The sequence below is a fragment of the Dysidea avara genome, chromosome 3, assembly GCF_963678975.1.
Source record: "Dysidea avara chromosome 3, odDysAvar1.4, whole genome shotgun sequence".
Lineage (NCBI taxonomy): Eukaryota > Metazoa > Porifera > Demospongiae > Dictyoceratida > Dysideidae > Dysidea > Dysidea avara.
The window spans coordinates 43,888,323-43,909,059 of NC_089274.1; the positions used below are offsets into that span (position 1 = coordinate 43,888,323).

General features: G+C 37.4%; 1 protein-coding gene across 1 annotated transcript; it reads right to left on the reverse strand.

Annotated features, from left to right (window-relative positions):
- Positions 1-3,640: 3,640 nt before the first annotated feature.
- LOC136251154 (chromosome transmission fidelity protein 18 homolog) lies at positions 3,641-20,664 on the reverse strand. Its single transcript, XM_066043544.1, has 25 exons — positions 20,523-20,664; positions 20,328-20,468; positions 19,410-20,215; positions 19,251-19,306; positions 18,411-18,540; positions 17,410-17,574; positions 17,021-17,053; positions 16,674-16,771; positions 16,368-16,491; positions 16,078-16,123; positions 15,643-15,712; positions 14,848-14,941; positions 14,087-14,185; positions 13,227-13,354; positions 12,441-12,529; positions 10,306-10,398; positions 9,334-9,386; positions 9,111-9,281; positions 8,341-8,490; positions 6,210-6,340; positions 5,863-5,947; positions 5,743-5,810; positions 4,111-4,189; positions 4,011-4,059; positions 3,641-3,851 (listed from the first exon to the last, which is right to left on the reverse strand). Exons 1-25 carry the CDS (start codon positions 20,623-20,625, stop codon positions 3,745-3,747), a joined length of 3,168 nt encoding a protein of 1,055 aa, XP_065899616.1. The 5' UTR covers positions 20,626-20,664; the 3' UTR covers positions 3,641-3,744.
- Positions 20,665-20,737: the final 73 nt, after the last annotated feature.

A 20,737-nucleotide genomic window follows, 5' to 3' on the forward strand; every position in this document is an offset into this window, starting at 1 on the left:
ATACATTGATCAAACCACATGGAGATCTGGTAAAGTTAGCTAACACTGCTTGTAAAGTAATAAATTTTTTTGCAGATTCACAAATACTCCCATAATGTACTAAGACCATTATTATTATTATTATTATTAATGCTTTACAGTGACCAGCACTGAAGGTCTGACAGCAACTTGTGCTGCAGCCTTAGGATTACCTATGTGGAGGTCTAAATATTTCAAGGATAAACGTTTCGCTGTAACCCCCAAAAGCACGAAATCAGCAAAAAATTTGCCCCTTGAAAGACAAGTTCAAATTTGGAGTAGTTAGGTCCATTTTATGTTTAGCTAGTGGATGTTTGGGGATAACAATGCAAAGGGAAGGGACACAAATCCAAGCCTCCACTATTCTGTTTTTACGAAATAGTCTATCCATAATTCTAATAGAACATCCATAAGGGATATTAGAATCGCAGAGTCCAACTCTGCAATTCTTATATCCTTTATGGATGTTCTACGAGACTGTGTTTTATTTAGTAACCATCACTCTGTATAGAGGTCATTAGCTGAAAACTGCTTAAAAGGTCATAATTATATGACTTGCAAAAAACCATACACATAGTAACGTGTTCACATCACATGCACTTTAATTATACTTATAACGATGTGAGATTGCACATTATAGATTACAACATCAGGAACGCTAGAGAGTTATAAAGATGTTCATACAGAAACAAAGACACTATATGCAATTTATAAAATTGATTTCTGCTCTTACAATTCTAAACTGTATGTGTGCATAATGTTCAGCTTCTATATTAACAAGTTCTACATACATCTACAAAGTGCTTTACCTATCATTTTTAGAGGGCCATACATCAGAGTTATCAGTTTTAGTCTTCATAAATGAGCAGAGACTCTTGATATTCATTATAATGATTATGGACCATATTATTGTCTCTGTTATTTGGCCCACTTTTCCTATGTTGGTGTACATATTACACAATAAAAAAATTACCACATACTTGACCACATAGTCCATGTTAAACAGTTATGGTCTGTAGCATTCACCAACTGTTCAGCAGAAATCAAAAGTATAAAGAGTGTTTATACCTGACAATAGCATTCATCTACGTAAGCCTGTACACATTTTTCTGTCACACATGCTATACCTACTAAAACAATCATAACTCACTTATTACCTTTATTTACTCTTGATGTTATACCAAGAGGTTTTTTTGACAATAAACAGTTCTGGTATTTTAAAGGCTTCACAGTATTATACTAATGTTTTAGTATGACAGAAAAATGTGTACAGGCTTAGGTGAATGCTAACAGACAATACAGTGGAAAGTCTCTATAAGACACGTTGGGTCTCGTTTAGGCCTATATTTTGTATACGGAGGTCTTCCTCTTTCAGAGATAAAATCAGACCTCTTAGCACCAGAATTTGTTCTACGTAATTATGAAGCTTAATTCGGAGTTTCTCAAAAGAGGTTCCACTGTATTTCCATGTATGATGCCCCTCAAATATCCTAATTATTAGAGTCTATATATTTACCTATCAAATATATGATCACCATTATCTTGCACTCTTTCAGTACTAATGCGATTTTTTTTTCTGTGGAAGTAACTTGGTAACAAGAACTTTTGTCATGAATAAAAGCAACACACACAAAGGAATAACAATTAAAACCACTAAAATTGCAATAGTTGTGGACTCTGAATAGCTGAAAGTAACAAGGAGTACTATGGTCAGGAGCGGATCTAGGATTTTTTGAAAGGGGGGGCTAAGCTGGACAGGGACATAGGTAACTAGCCAGACATTAGAAGATACCAAGCCTTCTCACAAGGCCCTAGTTGTAAAATTCATGTAGTATTCATGGTCAAATCAGCTATTTGGAATAGTAACTACATTAGTATGCAAAGCATGCCAACCTAGGGGGGGATTGGGGGTATCTCCCCCCCTGGAAATTTTTGAAAATTAGGCCCTCTAAAGGTGAATCTGAGAGTATTTTTAGCAGTTTTTCAGTGGAAAGTAATGGAATTTTAATTTACTATATGTGACTGGATTTTGGAAAAACGATCCAAATCGCACATTAGAAGTTTCGAGATAAACGGTTTTAAAGAATTCAAGCCAGCATAACTCTCCAAGGATAGCAAGCACACGTATGAAATTTACACTAAAGATGCACCAATCTGTTACCTTTCATACCACTTCCAGTACTTGTAGCTGCTTGCAGAGTTTCCCGCCAAATAAGATAGAAAATCTGAGGGTTAAACCTCAAAATGGAGGCAGACCACGATTGGAGTCCAGAGACAAGATTACAGGGCTGTGCTGGCTCCTTAGTGGTTGATATGTAGCAAAATCCACAGAAAAAAATGTCTGGCCAACATTTTCAGGCTGTCCACCAGAAAACCACTGATTCTTGCCAAGCCAGGTCCTTCACAAGGCCTAAAACCGCTATTCGAGCTCTACACACCCTCCAGAAAAGACATCTGTTGAAACCAGCCTCGAGTAGTTTGAGTGGTACTGAATGTCAAAACTACTAGTACAATAGTGTAGCTATCCACTGGTGGTGTTAGTTTGATTTTGCCTGATGTGCGATTTGGATCGGTTTTGTAAAATCTGGTCACATATATCATTCAAATTTTACTGTTCCATCAGCCTTAACACCAATAAAGAATACTGAAAAGGCAGAATGCAGTGAAGGGTATTAGTAGCTATTAGCTAGTCCATTGGCAATCCTTAGCAAAGTGCAACTATATTCGCATTTATGGGCTGTCTGAATTGGTTGTTGTGATAGTCAACTTATTATATCTGCTGGGTTATGAAGACTGAACTATAGGCTAGCTACAAATGCCAGCACCATAACCCACAGCATGAGGTCATATCAGAAGGTAACTGACACAGATTTTACATTCCAAGACAAAAGTGGGTGAATATATGCTATAGCTGCAAAGTACCAAGACTGCAGTTTGCTAAATGGCTGAGTTGGTAGCTAGCTACATATTATACTAAAGCTGATAACTCTAACCAATTAAACCAACTAACACTTTTTGATTAATTTATATCATTAAACACTAATCACCTCTTATAGCCATAGTGGAAAACACTGCTAATAAAAAACAAGCCCACAATTAAAACTTTTGTAACTGGAGATGCAACCCACAATCGAACCTGTTTTTTTGAAGAACTCTTGAGGAAAAGGAAGCTATACTCTCCTGGAACAGAGTTGAACAGTAGGTACTGGTATACAGTTACATAGATATATTTTTGTGTTGGTAGTGATGCATAGTTCCAGAAATAAATCTGCTTTTGATACACATAGAAGATTTAGGGTTTTATTGGCCAAGTACTAACTTAGAAAGGAAAGGGGGAGCTACAGCCCCCCCTGACTGTAGCTAGATTTAGTCAGTGAATATTAAATGGGTGGGGTCGTTCAGCATGCACTCTCGCAGACTGTTTGCAGTGATTCTAACAGTGATATAAAAGCACAAATAAACTATTATTACAAGCAATAGTCCTTGCAGTGAATAAAAATAACCCACCTTTGTCAGCAGTCCTGATTAGCAGTAAGTTAGTCTTATTTTAATAATTCCGTGCAACAGGCACAAACTGGAACCATCAGTCTGGCAACCAAACTGATGTTAAGTCCTTATTCAGTTATTCATATGTACATTTTGTTAGTATTTAGCTACAATAAATAAAACAGTAAGTAGCTATATCTACTGTACTGTACATGTAAATGTGTGGAAGAGGTGGATCATTTATAATAAGTCTTTCATTTTGATTGTTCTTCTTACAGCATTGGAGTAACCCTCATTGAACTTGAACCACAACACATGACCAGTCTTTTTTGGTTGGTGACCACTTTCTGAAATAACACAACAAACACAAATACAAACCATTCGCATGAGAATAACAGTGTAGTGCCTACATGCCTCCCCAATAAGAAATTTGGTGCAAGCTGAATGGTTTATGGCATAGGTACTGGACTATAAGTATCGTTTGTAATGAATGTGTAGTAACTGACCATTTGTTGACTTCTGTTTAATAATACGTCCAAAGAAATCTCTTGCCGGCTATTAAAAACGACAGTATAATTCTACAAGCATACACTGCATTTGACTCACTGCTATTTCAGTATGTTTGGCAGGTAGTGGCTTTGGTTCGACTCGTGTTGGTCTCTTGACAACAGAAGACTTTTTCTTACTATCAAAAAAAAAACACAATATACACACTAGATATTATTTTGGTGTTAGAAAGTATGGGAACACTACGGTAGGTGATCCGAGTGACAATACCAGATGTGACCCAGATATGACCACATACACAGGCACTCTGGGAATTACACTCACTAACAGTGCTCTAACTAATGCTATTTTAATTTTAAGGAAGTAGCTAAATATACTAGGAAGCTTGTCAATGCTGGTCCAAAACATTGGGTGTGAACATTAATAGGCAGTCATGATCTGATTTACAATTATCAGTAGTACTGTTTAGTAGGGTTCCCTCTAAAGTGACAGGCACTGCTAAAATTGTCACATCTAAAAACCATCATAGAAATATCATATGTGACGAAAATCACCTTTACGGAATAACCTTAGTTTATCCTTAAAAACATGAAAATACTCACAGACAGCCAGATATTGAATTTTTTTTTTAATCGTCAAAACCAGTATTTTCATCCACCTGCCTGCCTCACTGGTGGCATGTGCTTTTCTGGTTCCGACAAATACCTGCCTCTGTGCTTTGCCTTAAAGGCTTCAATTACATGGTTGCCTTCTTCATGCAAGGAAACTATACTGAGGCATTAATTTTGTTTGCATCAATGCTTTCCATAGAGGAGCACATTTAGATGTCACAAAACTATTTGCAGTGCTTAAGCGAGTAGATGTACTATAAAACCAACACAATCATTGATCCGACCACATCCCCAAAATGATCAGGAACACATACCTTGTACTTAATGACCAGTGCACTCTGTGACCACACCCCTGAATGATCTAGTTGTAATATTGCAGTTGTGGTCTTGCTGCAGAAAACTAAACATGGTAAACCACACCCCCTTACTCTATTATGTAGTTCAAACAGAGATTGAGATACTCTAATAAAGCATTCACATGCAGCTGCATGTTTATAACATACCGTATTTCCTTGGTTTAACACCGCACCTTCAATAGCCACCCTTGATTTTGTAAAGAATGACTTAAGCATCAAGTGGAGCCCGATTTTGAATAGTCACCACATCAATGTTTGGAGTCATTTTTTATAAGATTTTTTTGTAAGAAATTCAAAGAAAAAAATTTTTTTGGAACCAAGGTAACAAACACCACAGTGGTTAACCAAGTAAATATGGTAGCTACGCTACAGTATATTGCCTTCAACATGCACGCCAATAATATTTTGTATGTGCATGCTACAAAGCTATAATAAATAAAACAATAGTACAAACAAACAATTTAAAAAACAAACTAGGGCAAGTGAAGCAAGAGATATGAATGATGTAGTTATATTACAACATAGCTATGTGAGAAAATTCCTACTTTGGCATTGAACAGACAGTGGTAATTTGCCAATGTAGGGATTTTCCTATATAGCCATGTTGTAATAGCTACCCTCGTTTCACCACCGTTTTATCACTGGAACGTTAAAATTTAAAATTGCACTATTAAAGATAGTGTTACATGGTCGTGTGGCATAGTTGGTCTACCCAGCAAGTGAAATACAACACAACTGGTTAAACGAAACACACATAGTCTCACCTGGGAGTGACTTCTTTATCAGATTTGTATACTGATGCTTCAGCTCTTCTAACTTTCTCCATCTCAATCTGACAAGACACTCCATCACTAAATAGCAACATTAGTGACTAAAAATGTTACCTCACGACCTATCAGTTGTTTAGTAGCATATGTCAACTGTTTCCTCTGGGCCTGCCCAGAAAATCTCACCACTTCATCCACATTACTAAATAAATTAGCATATCATTATACAATTGTCATGCATTAAGTTATCAGAAAGTACATCACATATATGCAACAACATATTATTTTCATGAACCCTCCCTCTTTTTTATTTCCACTATAACACCCTACACAATGATTTCTTTTCCAATTCGCTAAAGCTATTGTATTTATGAATTTTTGAAAATCAATACCCTTCAAAAATTGTTCGTGTAGAGTAAAACTCCAACATTTAAATAGTTACTCATTATACTACAAGGTATTACGGTTCAAGGACGTAGACGTATTGTCCATCTGGTGCCTTCTCCTGTTTGTACGTGAGGTTGCAGGCAATCATAGTATCAACTAAATCTGACAGCTGACTCTTCTCCTTGCTGCTGTACAATTGTGTATTCACCTGTACCAAAAACAGTTTTACTTTATGAGAAGTACAACAAACCTACATATCACAACCAAGCATCTAAAGTATGTACCACAAAGAGTTAAAACAGTAGAGAAAATGTTTTGAACTGTTGTGTTTGATCTACGTATGTTTTCCTGTATATCAAAATACTTCATACAGTGCACACTCAGTTGTACACCAAAACTAGCCACTTCTTAAATAAGACCACCTCATTACTGTGGCCATGTTAAGTACAGATGGGGGTTCTAAGTAGGGCTGAGCGATACTACCGTTTTAGCGATATATCGCGATATCGCGATATTTTGTTATTAACTATCGTGATACCATGCCTGTACATTATTGTCATTGAAAAATCCATTTGTTATGCAGTACTAGGCTAAGAATCCTTGTAAATGATTAAGTCCACCCATCTGGTTTCCCCTGCAGAGAGGTGTGAACACCATAACAACCTCAAAGCATGTGTTACAATAACTGTTACTGTAAACAATGATGATAGTGGCTAGTTTGCTATCACCTATAAGGACTTCCTGCAGGAATGCTGAGCAATATGCTATGTAGCACCAGCTATGATTGACTTATTTGTAAGTATCGTGAACTATTCAGTATCGTGAATAGTGGCTTTAGTATTGATCGTGATACTAAAATGGCAGTATCGCTCAGCCCTAATTCTAAGGTGTACTTTTGACCGCATGTGCTATAGCTCATTAATAAGGCAGTTTTGTTATACCAAGACCATTTGTCTAGGTCCAAGGGTGTAGGGAGGGGGGTTCAGGAACCCCTCCTGTAAAATTTAGACTTCTGAGTTTACATTACAGTACTGAGGACCCTAACACGTGGCAGGACAAAATGAGTGAGTAATAGTGTATGGCACAGCACAACAATAGAACTTGCATTCATCTCTCAAGGAAGGATTTACAGAGGTAACATGAGCCCTCTTGAAAACTTGTTAATAAGATCAATATACTCTAATAGAGCAGTCAGGTATATACTCTAATGGAGCAGTCACGTATACTCTAACAGAACATACCTATAAATATCCATGTGGAGTTTTTCAGACATTCTAACATTAAGTGCAAAACTGAGCATGACCTTATACTGCTATAGCTTTGGTGTGCAGTGTATAAAGACATAGAGCTCCAGTAATTTCATTACTTGGGCATGCAAAATGAATCCATACTATGCATATTTGTAGTTATAATGTTTTGATTGTAAGTCGTTGTATCAGTGGATTCTAATTCCTATACTAGTGGGATAACTATCACTTGCAGATGTCTATATGTGTCTCTGTGTTATGCTGTCTGTTTCCACTTGGTAGCGTTATCTAGTATTAGCTTCATCCCAGGGGCACTTATATGTACTGTACTTAATGTACTTAAAATATAGCAATTTGCTGAGTTTCAATTCATTAAAGTCTCTCAGTGGATGGGGGCTGTGCCCCCAGACCTCTGTTTCTGGTAACGCAATACTGCTGTTGGAACCTCCTTCAAAAAATCCTGGCTACGCCCCTGAGGTCTGACATTGATGCATAATGTATCATTCTTTAGATAGTAAATAGTTTGGCTAAAAGTTATAGAAGGTGCAGAGACATATCCAGAACCCGGGCCATCAATAATTGTGTAGCTACGAAGATCGAGATACTCTAATAGAACAGTCAATCACTCTAATAAAGCAGTCACAGTATTCAGAAAAGCAGTGTAGCAAACAATGTAGTTACAAATAAGGTATAGTCGGTGGAGGGCAACTACTGTTAGCAGGTAGTCACCTTTTTTTTTTGGTCTTTAATACTATACAACTAGGCCCTAGCATCACCAAAAGTCTGGCTATGCCCCTGGAAAGATTGTCTATACAATTAGTAATCAAACCTTAGTAAAGATTGAATTGTCTAGTGTACATTAGAGAGAGTAATAGCACATGTACACAATATTATGTTGTTTATCAATAGTTGTATCAGAGACCTCAGTTATTGATGTGAGTCTGACTACAACACAACTCACAGGTCTTAGATTAGGAGCTATGATTTCTAGGAGGGGAGGTAGCAGTTCGGTGACAGCCATTCTGGCATTGAGGTAGCACTTCACTCGTGGAGGAACATCAGCTAGCACTGCACCGACGAGATGATCGTTTTTCTGCAATGCCTGTCTGGCCTGCAAGTGGAGAATACCTTGATACGGTACATCACATTAATGCACACACTTCATTGTGATTAAATTTAATGGCAGGTTTTACCACTAGCCAAATTCCTGTGTATTAACGAAAAATGATTTAGAAAGCTGACTACAGGCTACAAGTAATATTTGTAAATACAAACAAAGTGAAAAAGGCGTTACCTGAGAACGAGTATGTACTATCAATCTGCAATGATTATGTATGGTACACATGAATACACTATGCTGCTACTATAATTCTTGAAAAATTGTAATCACATGATGTAGTGGGACTTTCATTATCCAAACATCAGTATAATATAAAAGTGTTCAGAAAAGTTAATTAGCTTGGATAAATAAAGCCCAACACAGGTCTCTGTTTAATCATTTCCAACACCAGGTAACAAATACTCTAATAAAACAATCAGTCCTATTGTTCAGATGATCAAGGTTGGGATTTGAATATCTTAACTATAGTCCTACTGTGATTAAATGACTTGAGAACTTTAAAACACCTTACAGAAATAATCCTTCAAACATGAAAGCTTGGCTTTATCAATTCCTTTCATAATCCAAGACAACACTTTGCCTACTGATTTTTAAACCCACATCACACTTACCTCATAGTCTTTGTGAGGGTATCGTATTTTGGGGTTAGAGGGGGCAGCAAATAGGAAGTGATATGCTACACACAGAAAATGGTGGTACATGGCAACAGAATAGTCCTGGTTGACATTAACGTGTCTCTGTAGTATGTCCTTGAATTCTAACCAATCCTGTGCCAGTGATATCTATTTCAAAATACAATAGGTAAAGACTAAAGTTATGGAATCTACAACATACTGCTTCCAAGTTGGGATCCTTGAACTTGATGTCCAAGTAGTTCTCAAAAAGTCCTGCAATGTGGATGGTAATATCACACAAATAACTAATGTATGTAAAATATAGAATCTGTAACAAAGGGCACATCGCAAGCTGAAATCTAGCTCAAAACAGCTTGCAGAGGCTCAGTGTGGGGACACACGTATGCCACTACACTTGCACTATGTTAAAAAGCTTTTGTGTGTACAATCAGGAGCTTATGAGCCATCGAAGGTGGTGAAGGAGCATGAAACTCGGTTCCATCACAATCCAAATTATGTCACATTTTTTGAATAAATTGCTACGAGTGTCGTGCAAAATTAGTATACGGCGTCGACTTATGAGATTTTACTTTCCTTATATGGAAACTAATCGCTAATGAATTTGGATTTCGATGGCACCCAACAGGCAGCATAAGTTTCATGCTCCTTCGCTGCCTTCGGCGGCTCATAAGCTCCTGGTACAGTTTAGTTCATATACTTTCTTCAGTAGATATTCTACAAATCATCATCTATAATATTTGCATAATTGCATCACAAATGTTAGGAAGTAATCAGAAATATTCCAACTACAGATGGGTTTAACGAGAAGGCATAGCATTATATTACATCATTTTAGTGTAACGTATTAAATTTATCAATACTCAGGATTTGCTGAAATAGAATAACAGGGCAACTTTTCTGTACAGCTGGTTTATGAACGCGAAATTTAAATTATCTCCTAAAAACTTACTTTAGTGTCTGAACAGTAACTTATTTTACCATGCCTGAGTTTATTAATGATTTTAGTCCTCAAACTACCCATTTTATTGTTGCTTGATTGATAAGTTCATCGTATTTCTTTTGCCCTACAAAAATGGCTGGTAATTTGCACATGTGGCACATTTTTATGACCACACCTCTTCATTAAACACATCTATACCTTAGTTAATACAATCCCACAACTATATCTCACCTTGAGTGGCCTTTTCATTATCTCCTGTGGTCTGAGCAGCAGACAAGATGTTGTGAAACCGAACAGCATTAGTGGATAAGTTCTGAGTGGTCTCTGAAGATGAAATAAGTAATGACTTAATATAACAAATTACACGAGGCAATAATCAAACAGCACGGTAGTACTGTTTAGTAGGGATTGTTCCTTGGGTGATATCCAAAATGCCACCTCTAAAAGTCATCCTAGGGACACCTTACACAACAAAAATCATCTTTACGGAACAATATTAGTCCATCTAACATTAAATACAGCACTAAAAACAAGAAAACGCTTACAGGCAGGCGGATATAGAATTTTGAAATAATCGTTAAAACTCAAATTTTAGTCTGCCAGCCTGCCTGACCACAGTTGCAAGGCTGAGGCTAAACAATGTATCGTGCAGCCACCATATTGTGAGAATACTTAATTGTGTGATGTGCCTTTTGGGGTTCTGACAAGTGTCTGCCTTCTTCGCATTGCCTTTCCTTTAATCATCAATCTGCTGGCCATCTTCTTCATGAAATGAAACTATACCTAAGGTGTTAATTTTCAGTATCAAATCATTTCACTCGCTCATCTGCCATTTAAGAGGTAATACTGGTAGACAGTTGGTAGACACCGTACCTGCACAATAGAGGACCTTTTACAAACCTGAGCCAGACCAATATGAGTGACATGCTCCATTACAATCTAGCTGGACCAATAATGATTGAGGGACACACCAATGATCTAACTGTATTCATAGAGATTGATCATAAAATACACACCTCTTATTAGCAGCACGGTAAAAAAACTAGAACACGAGAAGACCATGCTCCTTAAATATCATCCAGTTAGCTGAGATATTCTAATAAAGCAGTCACCATAATACAACAGCCATGTTTGATATTCTGATTGCTAGATGGAACAGTTACATGTCTATATCATAGTTGTAGTTTAACAAAAAAAACAAAAAAACTAAACATGTTTAAAAGGGAAGTAGGGATCTAGCAATAAAAACTAGTGAGACAAGAATAGAACAAAATAATTGCTATGACATTCTGATGTAGGGATTTTCCCACAGGGCTATGTTGCAATACCATCATTCTTATAATCTTGTCTCACTAGTTTTTATCACTACTTCATTTATAAATTAAAAGTACCAAAGAGACTACGCACATTAAATTCTAAAATTAAATGTTAACAAATAAAACATTATAAATGCCCAAAGCACCGAAGGCGCTGAGGCTGAGGGTCAAATAAAAGTCATAAGTTTGGTTTAACAGCCTGTTGTAATTAAAACACAGCACTTATATAAACACTGCAGCTTTGAACTATGGGGATTGGATACACATATGATAATCACCAGGAAACAATTATTGCTGAGCCTTGAAATGGTATAGAGGTTATCTGTTTGACGTCACGCTAAACATTTTCCGTACAACTACAGGTTATCTTCATGAATGTGTGAGGCAAGAGTGAGTTACAAGCTGCAGAATGCTAGTGAAAACAAGACAGCTGTGGTGCATTTGTTATATGTTATTCATTGCTTAGTAATATCGCTTCGCAGTTGGAAGAAACAGGGCCATTAAACGCTGCTCACTGGCTTGAACCACTAAGTCAACCCACTCCTCTTTATTCCTGCTTTTCAATTGGCTATTAATATAAGTAACTCACTCAATGTAGCGATTACCCCAAACTCTTTCTTCAATTTTGCAAAATTACAAAAAGTTTCATTTTCTCATATGGGTCCCACTGATTCTTGCCTCAAAAACATGGTGTCTAGTAACCGTTACTAACTTAAAATGACGTAAACGGACAACCTCTATAGTACTCAAACCTGGTCAGAGATAGTGGACATCAATATTGACTGTTATGCTGGGTGATAGTCACCAAGTATCCTAACCATTGGTTTTCCATGTTGCAAAGCAACAAATACCTAACCGGTAGTAAGGCCTACAACTAGTGTACAGTGATTAGTATTGTGTGGGATCTGATATGTATAGTGAAGTCTCATTACATGTAAACATTGACACCTTTAGGAATAACAATATATACAATAGTAAGGTGACCTTATCAACAAAGTAACATTCCACCATACTTATGTCATAGATCAAAGATACACTACACTACAGTACCTGCAGTAGTGACAATTGGTTCTACAGAATATTGGTCTCTACCAGGAGGACCATCAGATTGTCTCAATGGCATCTGGTTAAACTTCTTCCTGTATACGTACATACATAGTATATAACTAACTATCCATGTGTAGAAATGAGACACAGTACATTATCCTAAATGCTATTCGTACGTGTGTGGGCATATGTACTTACATGTGCAATGTGTATACTACTGTCCCACAAGGGAGCTTTGTGAGTGTGCAAGTGGTACACATGTGAGTGTACACATTTGTGTTAACTATAGTAAATTATAGTAAATTATAGTAATCAAGAGCATTGAACAGCACATTAGCCTGTGATAAAAATGATTGTGTGAAGTAACATGGATATTTCAGTTATGCTGCCATTAATCATGTTTAGCTAAATTCAGCTATGAACCAAGTGAAAAACATGATAGCGTTAAAAGGGAAATGGTTAATGTTAGAGTTCTAGCACTAGGAAACGGATCCTTGAAGGTATGACAACACGCTCGTTAGTGCCACCATTTTGTTGAGTGAACTGGAGTCATGTCACATCTTTGAATATAACAAAGATCAGTTGCCACATAGACATTTCAAATTACCATTTTGTGTCAATTACTGAAATATCTGTTATTCCACGCAATCATTATCACAGGCCATTACACTATTCGGTACTCCTGGCTACTAATATTTACTCTTGGTATAAGTAATATGCAAGCATCCGTGTATGTGTGTGTGTGCACATGCGTGTACGCGTGTGTAGGTGCACGTGCATGCATATTACTTTTTCGAAGAAGGAAGGTGGAAGACCTGCTTCCATAAGGAGAACAAGCTTCTCTGTGCATCCTTCTGCCCAATAGTAGTATTGCTAATGGTGGCAACACTAAGCTCCTTGTAGTTCTGCTGTATAAACTAAACACAACACACAACAACCAGTAACATTGTATAGCTGATTGATGTACATATGTATAGAATAAGCACATATTTTTGTAGAATTTGTTATCATTTTAACAATATACTTAACAGATTTTGTTCTTGGTCCAGTCATTTATTCCTACTCGATTATAATTTGCATTTTTATAGTACCACAAATAATACAACAAATTGTAGTGTTCCACTGATAGTCCACAATACTAATACCAATTTTTTCACCAATACAGATACTGGTATTGACTATATAAATTTTGCATAATATTTGGTTTCCAAGTTAGCTATATACATGTGACTGCTATATATGATTATTCATTACTTACTGACTGTTCTATAAGAGCATCTCAATCTTTTTTTATGGATAGGTGATAAGTTTAGTGGTACTCAGTCTATAACTAACATATCTTGTGCCTATTGTTAAAATAATGCCATTTTTCCAGCCAACTATTCTCTAAATTGTGCTAGCATAGCACATTATGATGATGATAGTAATTGGCATAAGTAGTTACTTATTGGTACTGCAATAGTAATAACCGATATCGATCACAGCAAATATTGGCTCTGCCAATCTGATTATTGATAGAACACTAAACCTGAACATATAGTATTAAACCTACAAACTACTCATAAAGATGTTCAAGATTCAGGCCATCGTACATAATTTGGTATTTATGACAGTAATTTGCAATCAGTGTGGATAACATAATGAAGTACCTGTAAGGTGTTGAGACAGGATCGTATGTCAGCGTCCGTCTTCTCACAAAGAGTCATCATGGCTGATATACTTGTTTGTAGATGCTCCCTCCGACAAATCTGTAACCATCAACAACCCATAACTCATACCATGTACCACAGACTTCACTATAATGGTTCAAACTTAAATGCTTTGGACACTCTTTCCAAACGGCACAGCTTGGCATTCCATAAATAGGCTTACAAATTAACAGTTGAATTTAAAATTTTGTCAGTTGTATACATGTACCTCTAATGTGGTATCAGTTGAACACATGGAAAGTTACGTTTTATCCAACTCAAAGGCTACTTTTCAGACCAGGTGACTAATACACAAACATGCGTAGTTCCCGGAGTCCTTTCTAAAGCACAGTAATTGTTAAAGTACATACAGTGGAACCTCGATTATCCAACTAATTGGGGGGAAAGGGTGTTCATATAATCAAATAGTGTGTAAAATCAAACTTCCATACATTTACATACAGAGCTTTGCTCAACTACTCTAATAAAGCATACACTTGTTGACAAAATACTCCAATTGAGCAGTCAAAATTTGGTGTTTGGATAATCGAGAGTTCGGTTAATCGGTGTTCGAGGTTCCACTGTACATCACTTAACTGCCTATCACCTACTTAAAAAGTTAAGGTGGGACCTTTACATACAGTATAAGTGTACTCAGTCTGATGTGTGGTATTCACAACAGATACATTAGCCAGCCATTGGACTACCATCAACTAACTAACCTCTATTAGCCTGGTGGCAAGTCGTGAATGATTCGTCGGAGGAAATGTCAACACCAGCGAGTTTTGGCGGAGCTGACGAAGTGACGTGGCATACCTACAAAAGAGGCACTGTTTAATCAGGTCACTGTATAATTTAGCCATTGTAATAATCCACAAATATGTTATTGATACACAAAGTAACAAAAGCCACCTATTTAATGTTGGCCTGGAAGAGACAGATTTCACTACACAAAGGTTATAGTAATACTAGTCTATCACCTGTGCACACACTCACAGTTGCTCTGTTTATCTGCTTTTAACTTTGTAATCACATACTATACAGCATCATTTATTCTCATCATACAGTGTAGGTACATTTCACAGTTTAGGCTTGTTCACTATACTAATACACTCTTTGCATAGGACCAGCTTAATGTCTCATACTGTACACGTGTAGAACAAATATTTGTACCAGTCACTGTAAATAAAACACTTTACACATAACTACAGCACCTGTCACAATGACTATATGTGACCGAATTTGACAAAACAAGGCTTCCACACACATCCAATTTTCTGACTTTAACCAGCTGTAACTTGACTACTCAGCAAGCTATTGGTCTAAAATTCTCACAAAGTCCTTCCACAGCATAGTACAATACCAGATCAAAATTTGAAACTAATGGCATACTCCTACACTGAGTTATGGTATTTCAAAGTCATAAAAGTGGATGTGTGTGGAAGCCTTGTTTTGTCAAATTCGGTCACATATTGTGGTACAGCATGGTGTGTGTATGAACAGTGGCCTTGACTCACTGATCATTGCAGATACATATTATCGGTCTTGACAACATCTGTGGTCTTTTCTTGGCCTTCTTCCCTGGTACTATAAAAATACACACACTGTTTACTGTGAATGTATCCTTTATAGCTTTCAATACATTTCATATCCCACTTCCACTAAGAATGGATGGGATGGCTTGGAAAAAGCCTATTTGTGTATATTCAAAGTTTCATTGTTTGTACCAATATATCATTCGGATAATCAAGATGTTTTATGTCTCCTACATACCACAGATCTACTGTACTTGTTTATAAAATGTTTAACATCCAAAACCAAATAAAAATAAAATAAACCATCCTACTGTACCTTCAAATGAGAATTATGTACACAGAGGTTCCAACAGAAAGTACAGTACAGAGGTAGTGGCACTACTTGCATACACAGATGAAATTCAACTGTAAACTGACCTCCTGTTTTTGTTTTGATAACATCCAGCAGTACGTTGATAGCAGCCTAGGGTGAAATAATGGACACTTCACACCATTACATTAAAGGATGAATGAAGTATGTACTCTCTTACACACACACATGTAATGCACACAGTAAAATCAATCATCTGTAGTTTTAGCGGTTCTTGTGCTTAATTCATTTCCAGTCCAAAAAATTTTCATCAAGATGTAACCCCCAATGATACACATGTACGAAAACCAGTATAAAACCAGTATAACAGTACAATTTATATCATGTGTGTACTTACAGTGGGAGCTCCATCAATCTCATCTATTATCAGACAATTTGGTCTGCTATCAGGTGCCAGCACTGCTTTCATCTGCGTGGCTGCCTCAATGCTGCGTAGAAACACCTCAGGACTCCGATCATCACTACACCATGCAAGATAGTGATCATGTCAAGTAGGTCCCAAACATAGTTCATGACCTCATTAATAAGACCACCTCATTATAGTGACCATGTCACGTAGGTCCCAAAGTACATGTATAATTCACACAAGCCTCCATATCACTATATAATCATTTTGCTATGAAGTATCCTATACGTACCATACCTGGCATTCATCTCAACAACGTTGTAACCAGCATGACGAGCGATTACATGAGCTAGTGTCGTCTTCCCAAGCCCAGGGGGACCACAAAGGAGAGCCAACTAAAAGAAAAACAACATTATCACTTTCACAAGACATTACAGTGGAACCTGTGTGACACCTTATGACCAATCCAAGTGACCACATGACCACTTTGAGGCCACACACACTGTAACCTTCTAAGCATGAACATACAGTAGATTATGCAACTGTCCAACTGATGTCCACTGTACACAGGCCCCACTGTACACAGGCCCCACTGTACACAGGCCCCACTGTACAAGTCTACACTACAGCAATACTCCACTCACCTTTAACTTTGGCCTATTGGTAGGATCAAGTGCCTATATTAGGAATCATATGAACATGCTGAACCACACAAGAAATCATACACTAAAAAGTTAATACAACCCATATGTATGTTCATACAGTGTAAACAGGTGTACCTAGTACACTGAACAGAGATTCTTGAAAACACGTGCCAAAAAAAATTAAAATTAGGTTTCCAAATTAGACATGAAGAGAAATTGAAAGCATGCTACTACTACTTTATTATAAATAGTTCTGATTTAGACCACCAGGCTTGTTTATTCTAACACTCTACTGTTACTCATGAAATGTGTAAAGTAGATCTGTCCCCATAGACTTGAAAAGCAAGTCGTCAACATTCACTTGTACCATGTGCGTTTGCATCACTTACATCTATAGTAGAAAGGGTCTCTGGGTCTTTGTACTCTATCCACTGCTTCTTGGCGGGCTTTTTTGGATCTTCTTCCTTCTTCTTGCTTGTCTCTCGGACTACTGCCTTGCCATGCACGACACCATCCCATAGTTTCAACCATGCCAACAATGTCCGATTGGTTCCCTAGACAACCAATAAACAAGCGAAATATCCTCTCCATACATAATTCCACAAATTTAGGTTGCCCTTAACACTATCCCTTTTGATACAAATACTGCCTCTAGTATCCTTAGACAAAGGCCTAATATACAGCACCAGTTCACTGGCCACCGCCAAATATGCCATTTATGTGACCTGCATAGTGTAGCCACCTGCTTAAAGAGGAAGATAGGGAGATAAGGTACTCTTAGAGCTCACTACACATGTGAGGGTTCCAAGCTTTGTAATATGGGTACCTTGATTGGTACTAACCCAAAATGTCCAGATTTTCCTGATTTTACAGGTCAGTTTATACTAAAGGCTCAAAGAAATACTATGGGACAAAGTGTCATGCACGTGTCCTCATTTTTCAAGTGCCCACATGAGTAGAGACAATTGAACACTCCTTGAAGGAATAACCAATGTTGTAGGAGAACTAGCTATAGTATGTACACATTGAGCTGGATCCTCAAAAACATTTAATAATTCATGGTGATGCAATTACACATGATCTTGAAATTTGGCTCATTTGTAGCACTGCTTGACCCGCTAAAAATATTTTCTCTGTTCAAATGTCTGACATAATAATAACAGCCAATTAAAATTTTCACCATACATTTCCTATGGGGAAGCCATAATAGTACAACGTCTATTACAGTCTTTTCCCAAAATTGTAGTGGAACCAAACCATACGTGTCTGTTATTGACAACTTTGCTGCAGGTTGGCTGAAAAGTTTACTCCCATGAGAAAAAATCCACTTTCAATTTTTAACTGTTTTTCGGGATCCAGCTCAACGCGTACATACTATAGCATCACTCACATCATCACTCAGTAGTTCAGTGAAGTGCTGAGGTGAGTACTGGTCCACCCAGAGCTGCCGTTTAGCCGGTGCAGTATCGCCAGTGACAACCACATCACTTGATTTTGAGCGGTGTCCATCTTTAGATGCACTGGACAAACACACGCATAAACAATACACGATACACACCGCCACCTCTTATGTACAGCTGTACATACAAGTATACTGTATACAGTTAAAATGATAACTAACATTTCAATATTCAGAAAATAACGAGACATTGTTTCGTCTGATACATACATACTGATGGAAGCATTCATGCTTTAAATCCTTTATGCATGTACATACATACATACATACATACATACATACATACATACATACATACATACATACATACACACACACACACATACATACAGTAAATCCACAGAGTATTCATGCAGGAGGGGTAGGAACTAGTAAAAGAATTTACTATGTCAGAAAACATTTCATGTGGATTCTGTAGAAAATACTGATGGTGGGAATCACAACCAATACTTGGGTTTTCTACTTTATCTGTGCTTGAGAATTTTACCATCAGAAACAGTTCCATCATGGAGAAACTTTAAATGACATGGGAAGGTGGTCACACATTTCTCACGAGGATTACAGCAATCACATATATCCAACCGTATAATATATCGCTATGATCATGTACAAGAAGTTGTGCAAGAAGTGCATTTCTATAAAATACCTTTTACTAGCACTTTCGAGATCTACATAATTTGATTAGTATGAATGCAATCATGTCCTACCCCTCTGGTGTTCATGTACAAATGCTTTTTTATAATAGTTTGCACCTTGTACATGGTTACATACCTTCTCCTTAGTGAAGAAATCACTTCATTAGATTCATCAAGCAGCTTCTTTCTCTTCTACAAACAAAAACAGAACAGTCAGTTTTTCTAAACACAAAGTACACCTCAAATTAAGCACATACAATGACACTAAGTACAGTACAACACACATGTACTAAACCTTAGCTTCTACTTCATGTCTTAGTTGGTAGAAAGGCACTGACAACAATTGGTACTTCTTCTTCCTCTTGTTTATTTTGTCCTGTAGTACTGACTCCTCGGTAACACGCAGGTACACCCGCCTACCATCTGATGATGTGACAGTCACATGAGCTCCAACTGGTTCCCGACGCAATACTCTCCGTCGCTTGTAGTGATGATGTGTTAATGGAGTAATAAATGTACCAGAATCATCTACTATACTACTACCAGGTAGATCATTTGGTGTTGATGTCAGAAATTGGTCATTTGACTTGGCCAGTCCTTCAACTATATTACCACCATCTTCATCAATCTGCTGGCTACTGGTGGGGGTAGCTACTTCCTCCATAACTGTGTGTCCTTCTTCTTGTTCAACAACACTCTCTACTTCTTGTTGCTGTTTTGGTGCAGTATTATCAGACTTGTCACTAACAATAAGCTTTCTTCTCCTCTTGGCTGGTCTAGGGATGACAAGGTCAGCGTTTGTATCAGTAATTTCTTGTTCATCACCAGTTAATGCATGTTTTTGTGGTTTACTTGCCTGAGACAAAGTCTCACTGTAAACATCCGTAGATTTCCCTTCACAGTGTGATATATCATTTTCTACATGATTCTCAACTAGACTGGCAATGGTTGAGACATGACGGCCTTCGTGTACTCTATGGTCCATCTGTGATGTTCTTATATTGTTCATTGTCTTGGGAATACAATGGGTTTTCCTTTGGGGAGTTTCTCCTTGAGGTCTTGTGATTCCTTCGCCAGAAGGAGATTGGGCAAACCTTTGAGCTAGTCAAAATTAACACATAAAAGGAAATCTGGTTTATATGTGCTATACAAAACACACACAAGCAAAAGCAAACCCCCCAGCTCACAATACACACCACACACACGTACTTACCACTACTACTAAGACTGTTGTTATTACTGGAGGGAAGAGGTGGCAGAGGACTTTCATCTAGAGACTCCTTAGCTCCCTCACCATAGTAGCCTAACGACTTACGAGATGAAGAAACAGGCTGTGAACTTGGCTGCACAAAATCTAATTTATACAACTGATAATAAAGGCGCATATCATAACATTGCCACCACCAACCTGTTTCCATCCCATCCATCATTTCGAGTTCCTCTGCGTACTTGTCAGCGAACGATGCCTCTTCATCTTCCTGCCTGAGAAGCTCGTGCAAGTCTTCTTCCATTATCTGTACCCACAATCACTTTTTTCGCGGGTACTTCTACCGTATACTACTCTACAGTAATAGGATTTCCAAATCTTTGTAACACGCCTATACGAAAAACGTGATCCTTTAC

Bases quoted from the DNA above. Each gene is read 5' to 3' on its own strand.
- LOC136251154 (XM_066043544.1), bottom strand. From the start codon at position 20,625: ATGGAAGAAGACTTGCACGAGCTTCTCAGGCAGGAAGATGAAGAGGCA. The intron at 18,541-19,250 runs GTATGTAACCAT...GTGTTTGTCCAG, and splicing joins ATTTCTTCACTAAGGAGAAG to TGCATCTAAAGATGGACACC. The intron at 8,491-9,110 runs GTAAGTGTGATG...CTCCACTTGCAG, and splicing joins ACCCTCACAAAGACTATGAG to GCCAGACAGGCATTGCAGAA.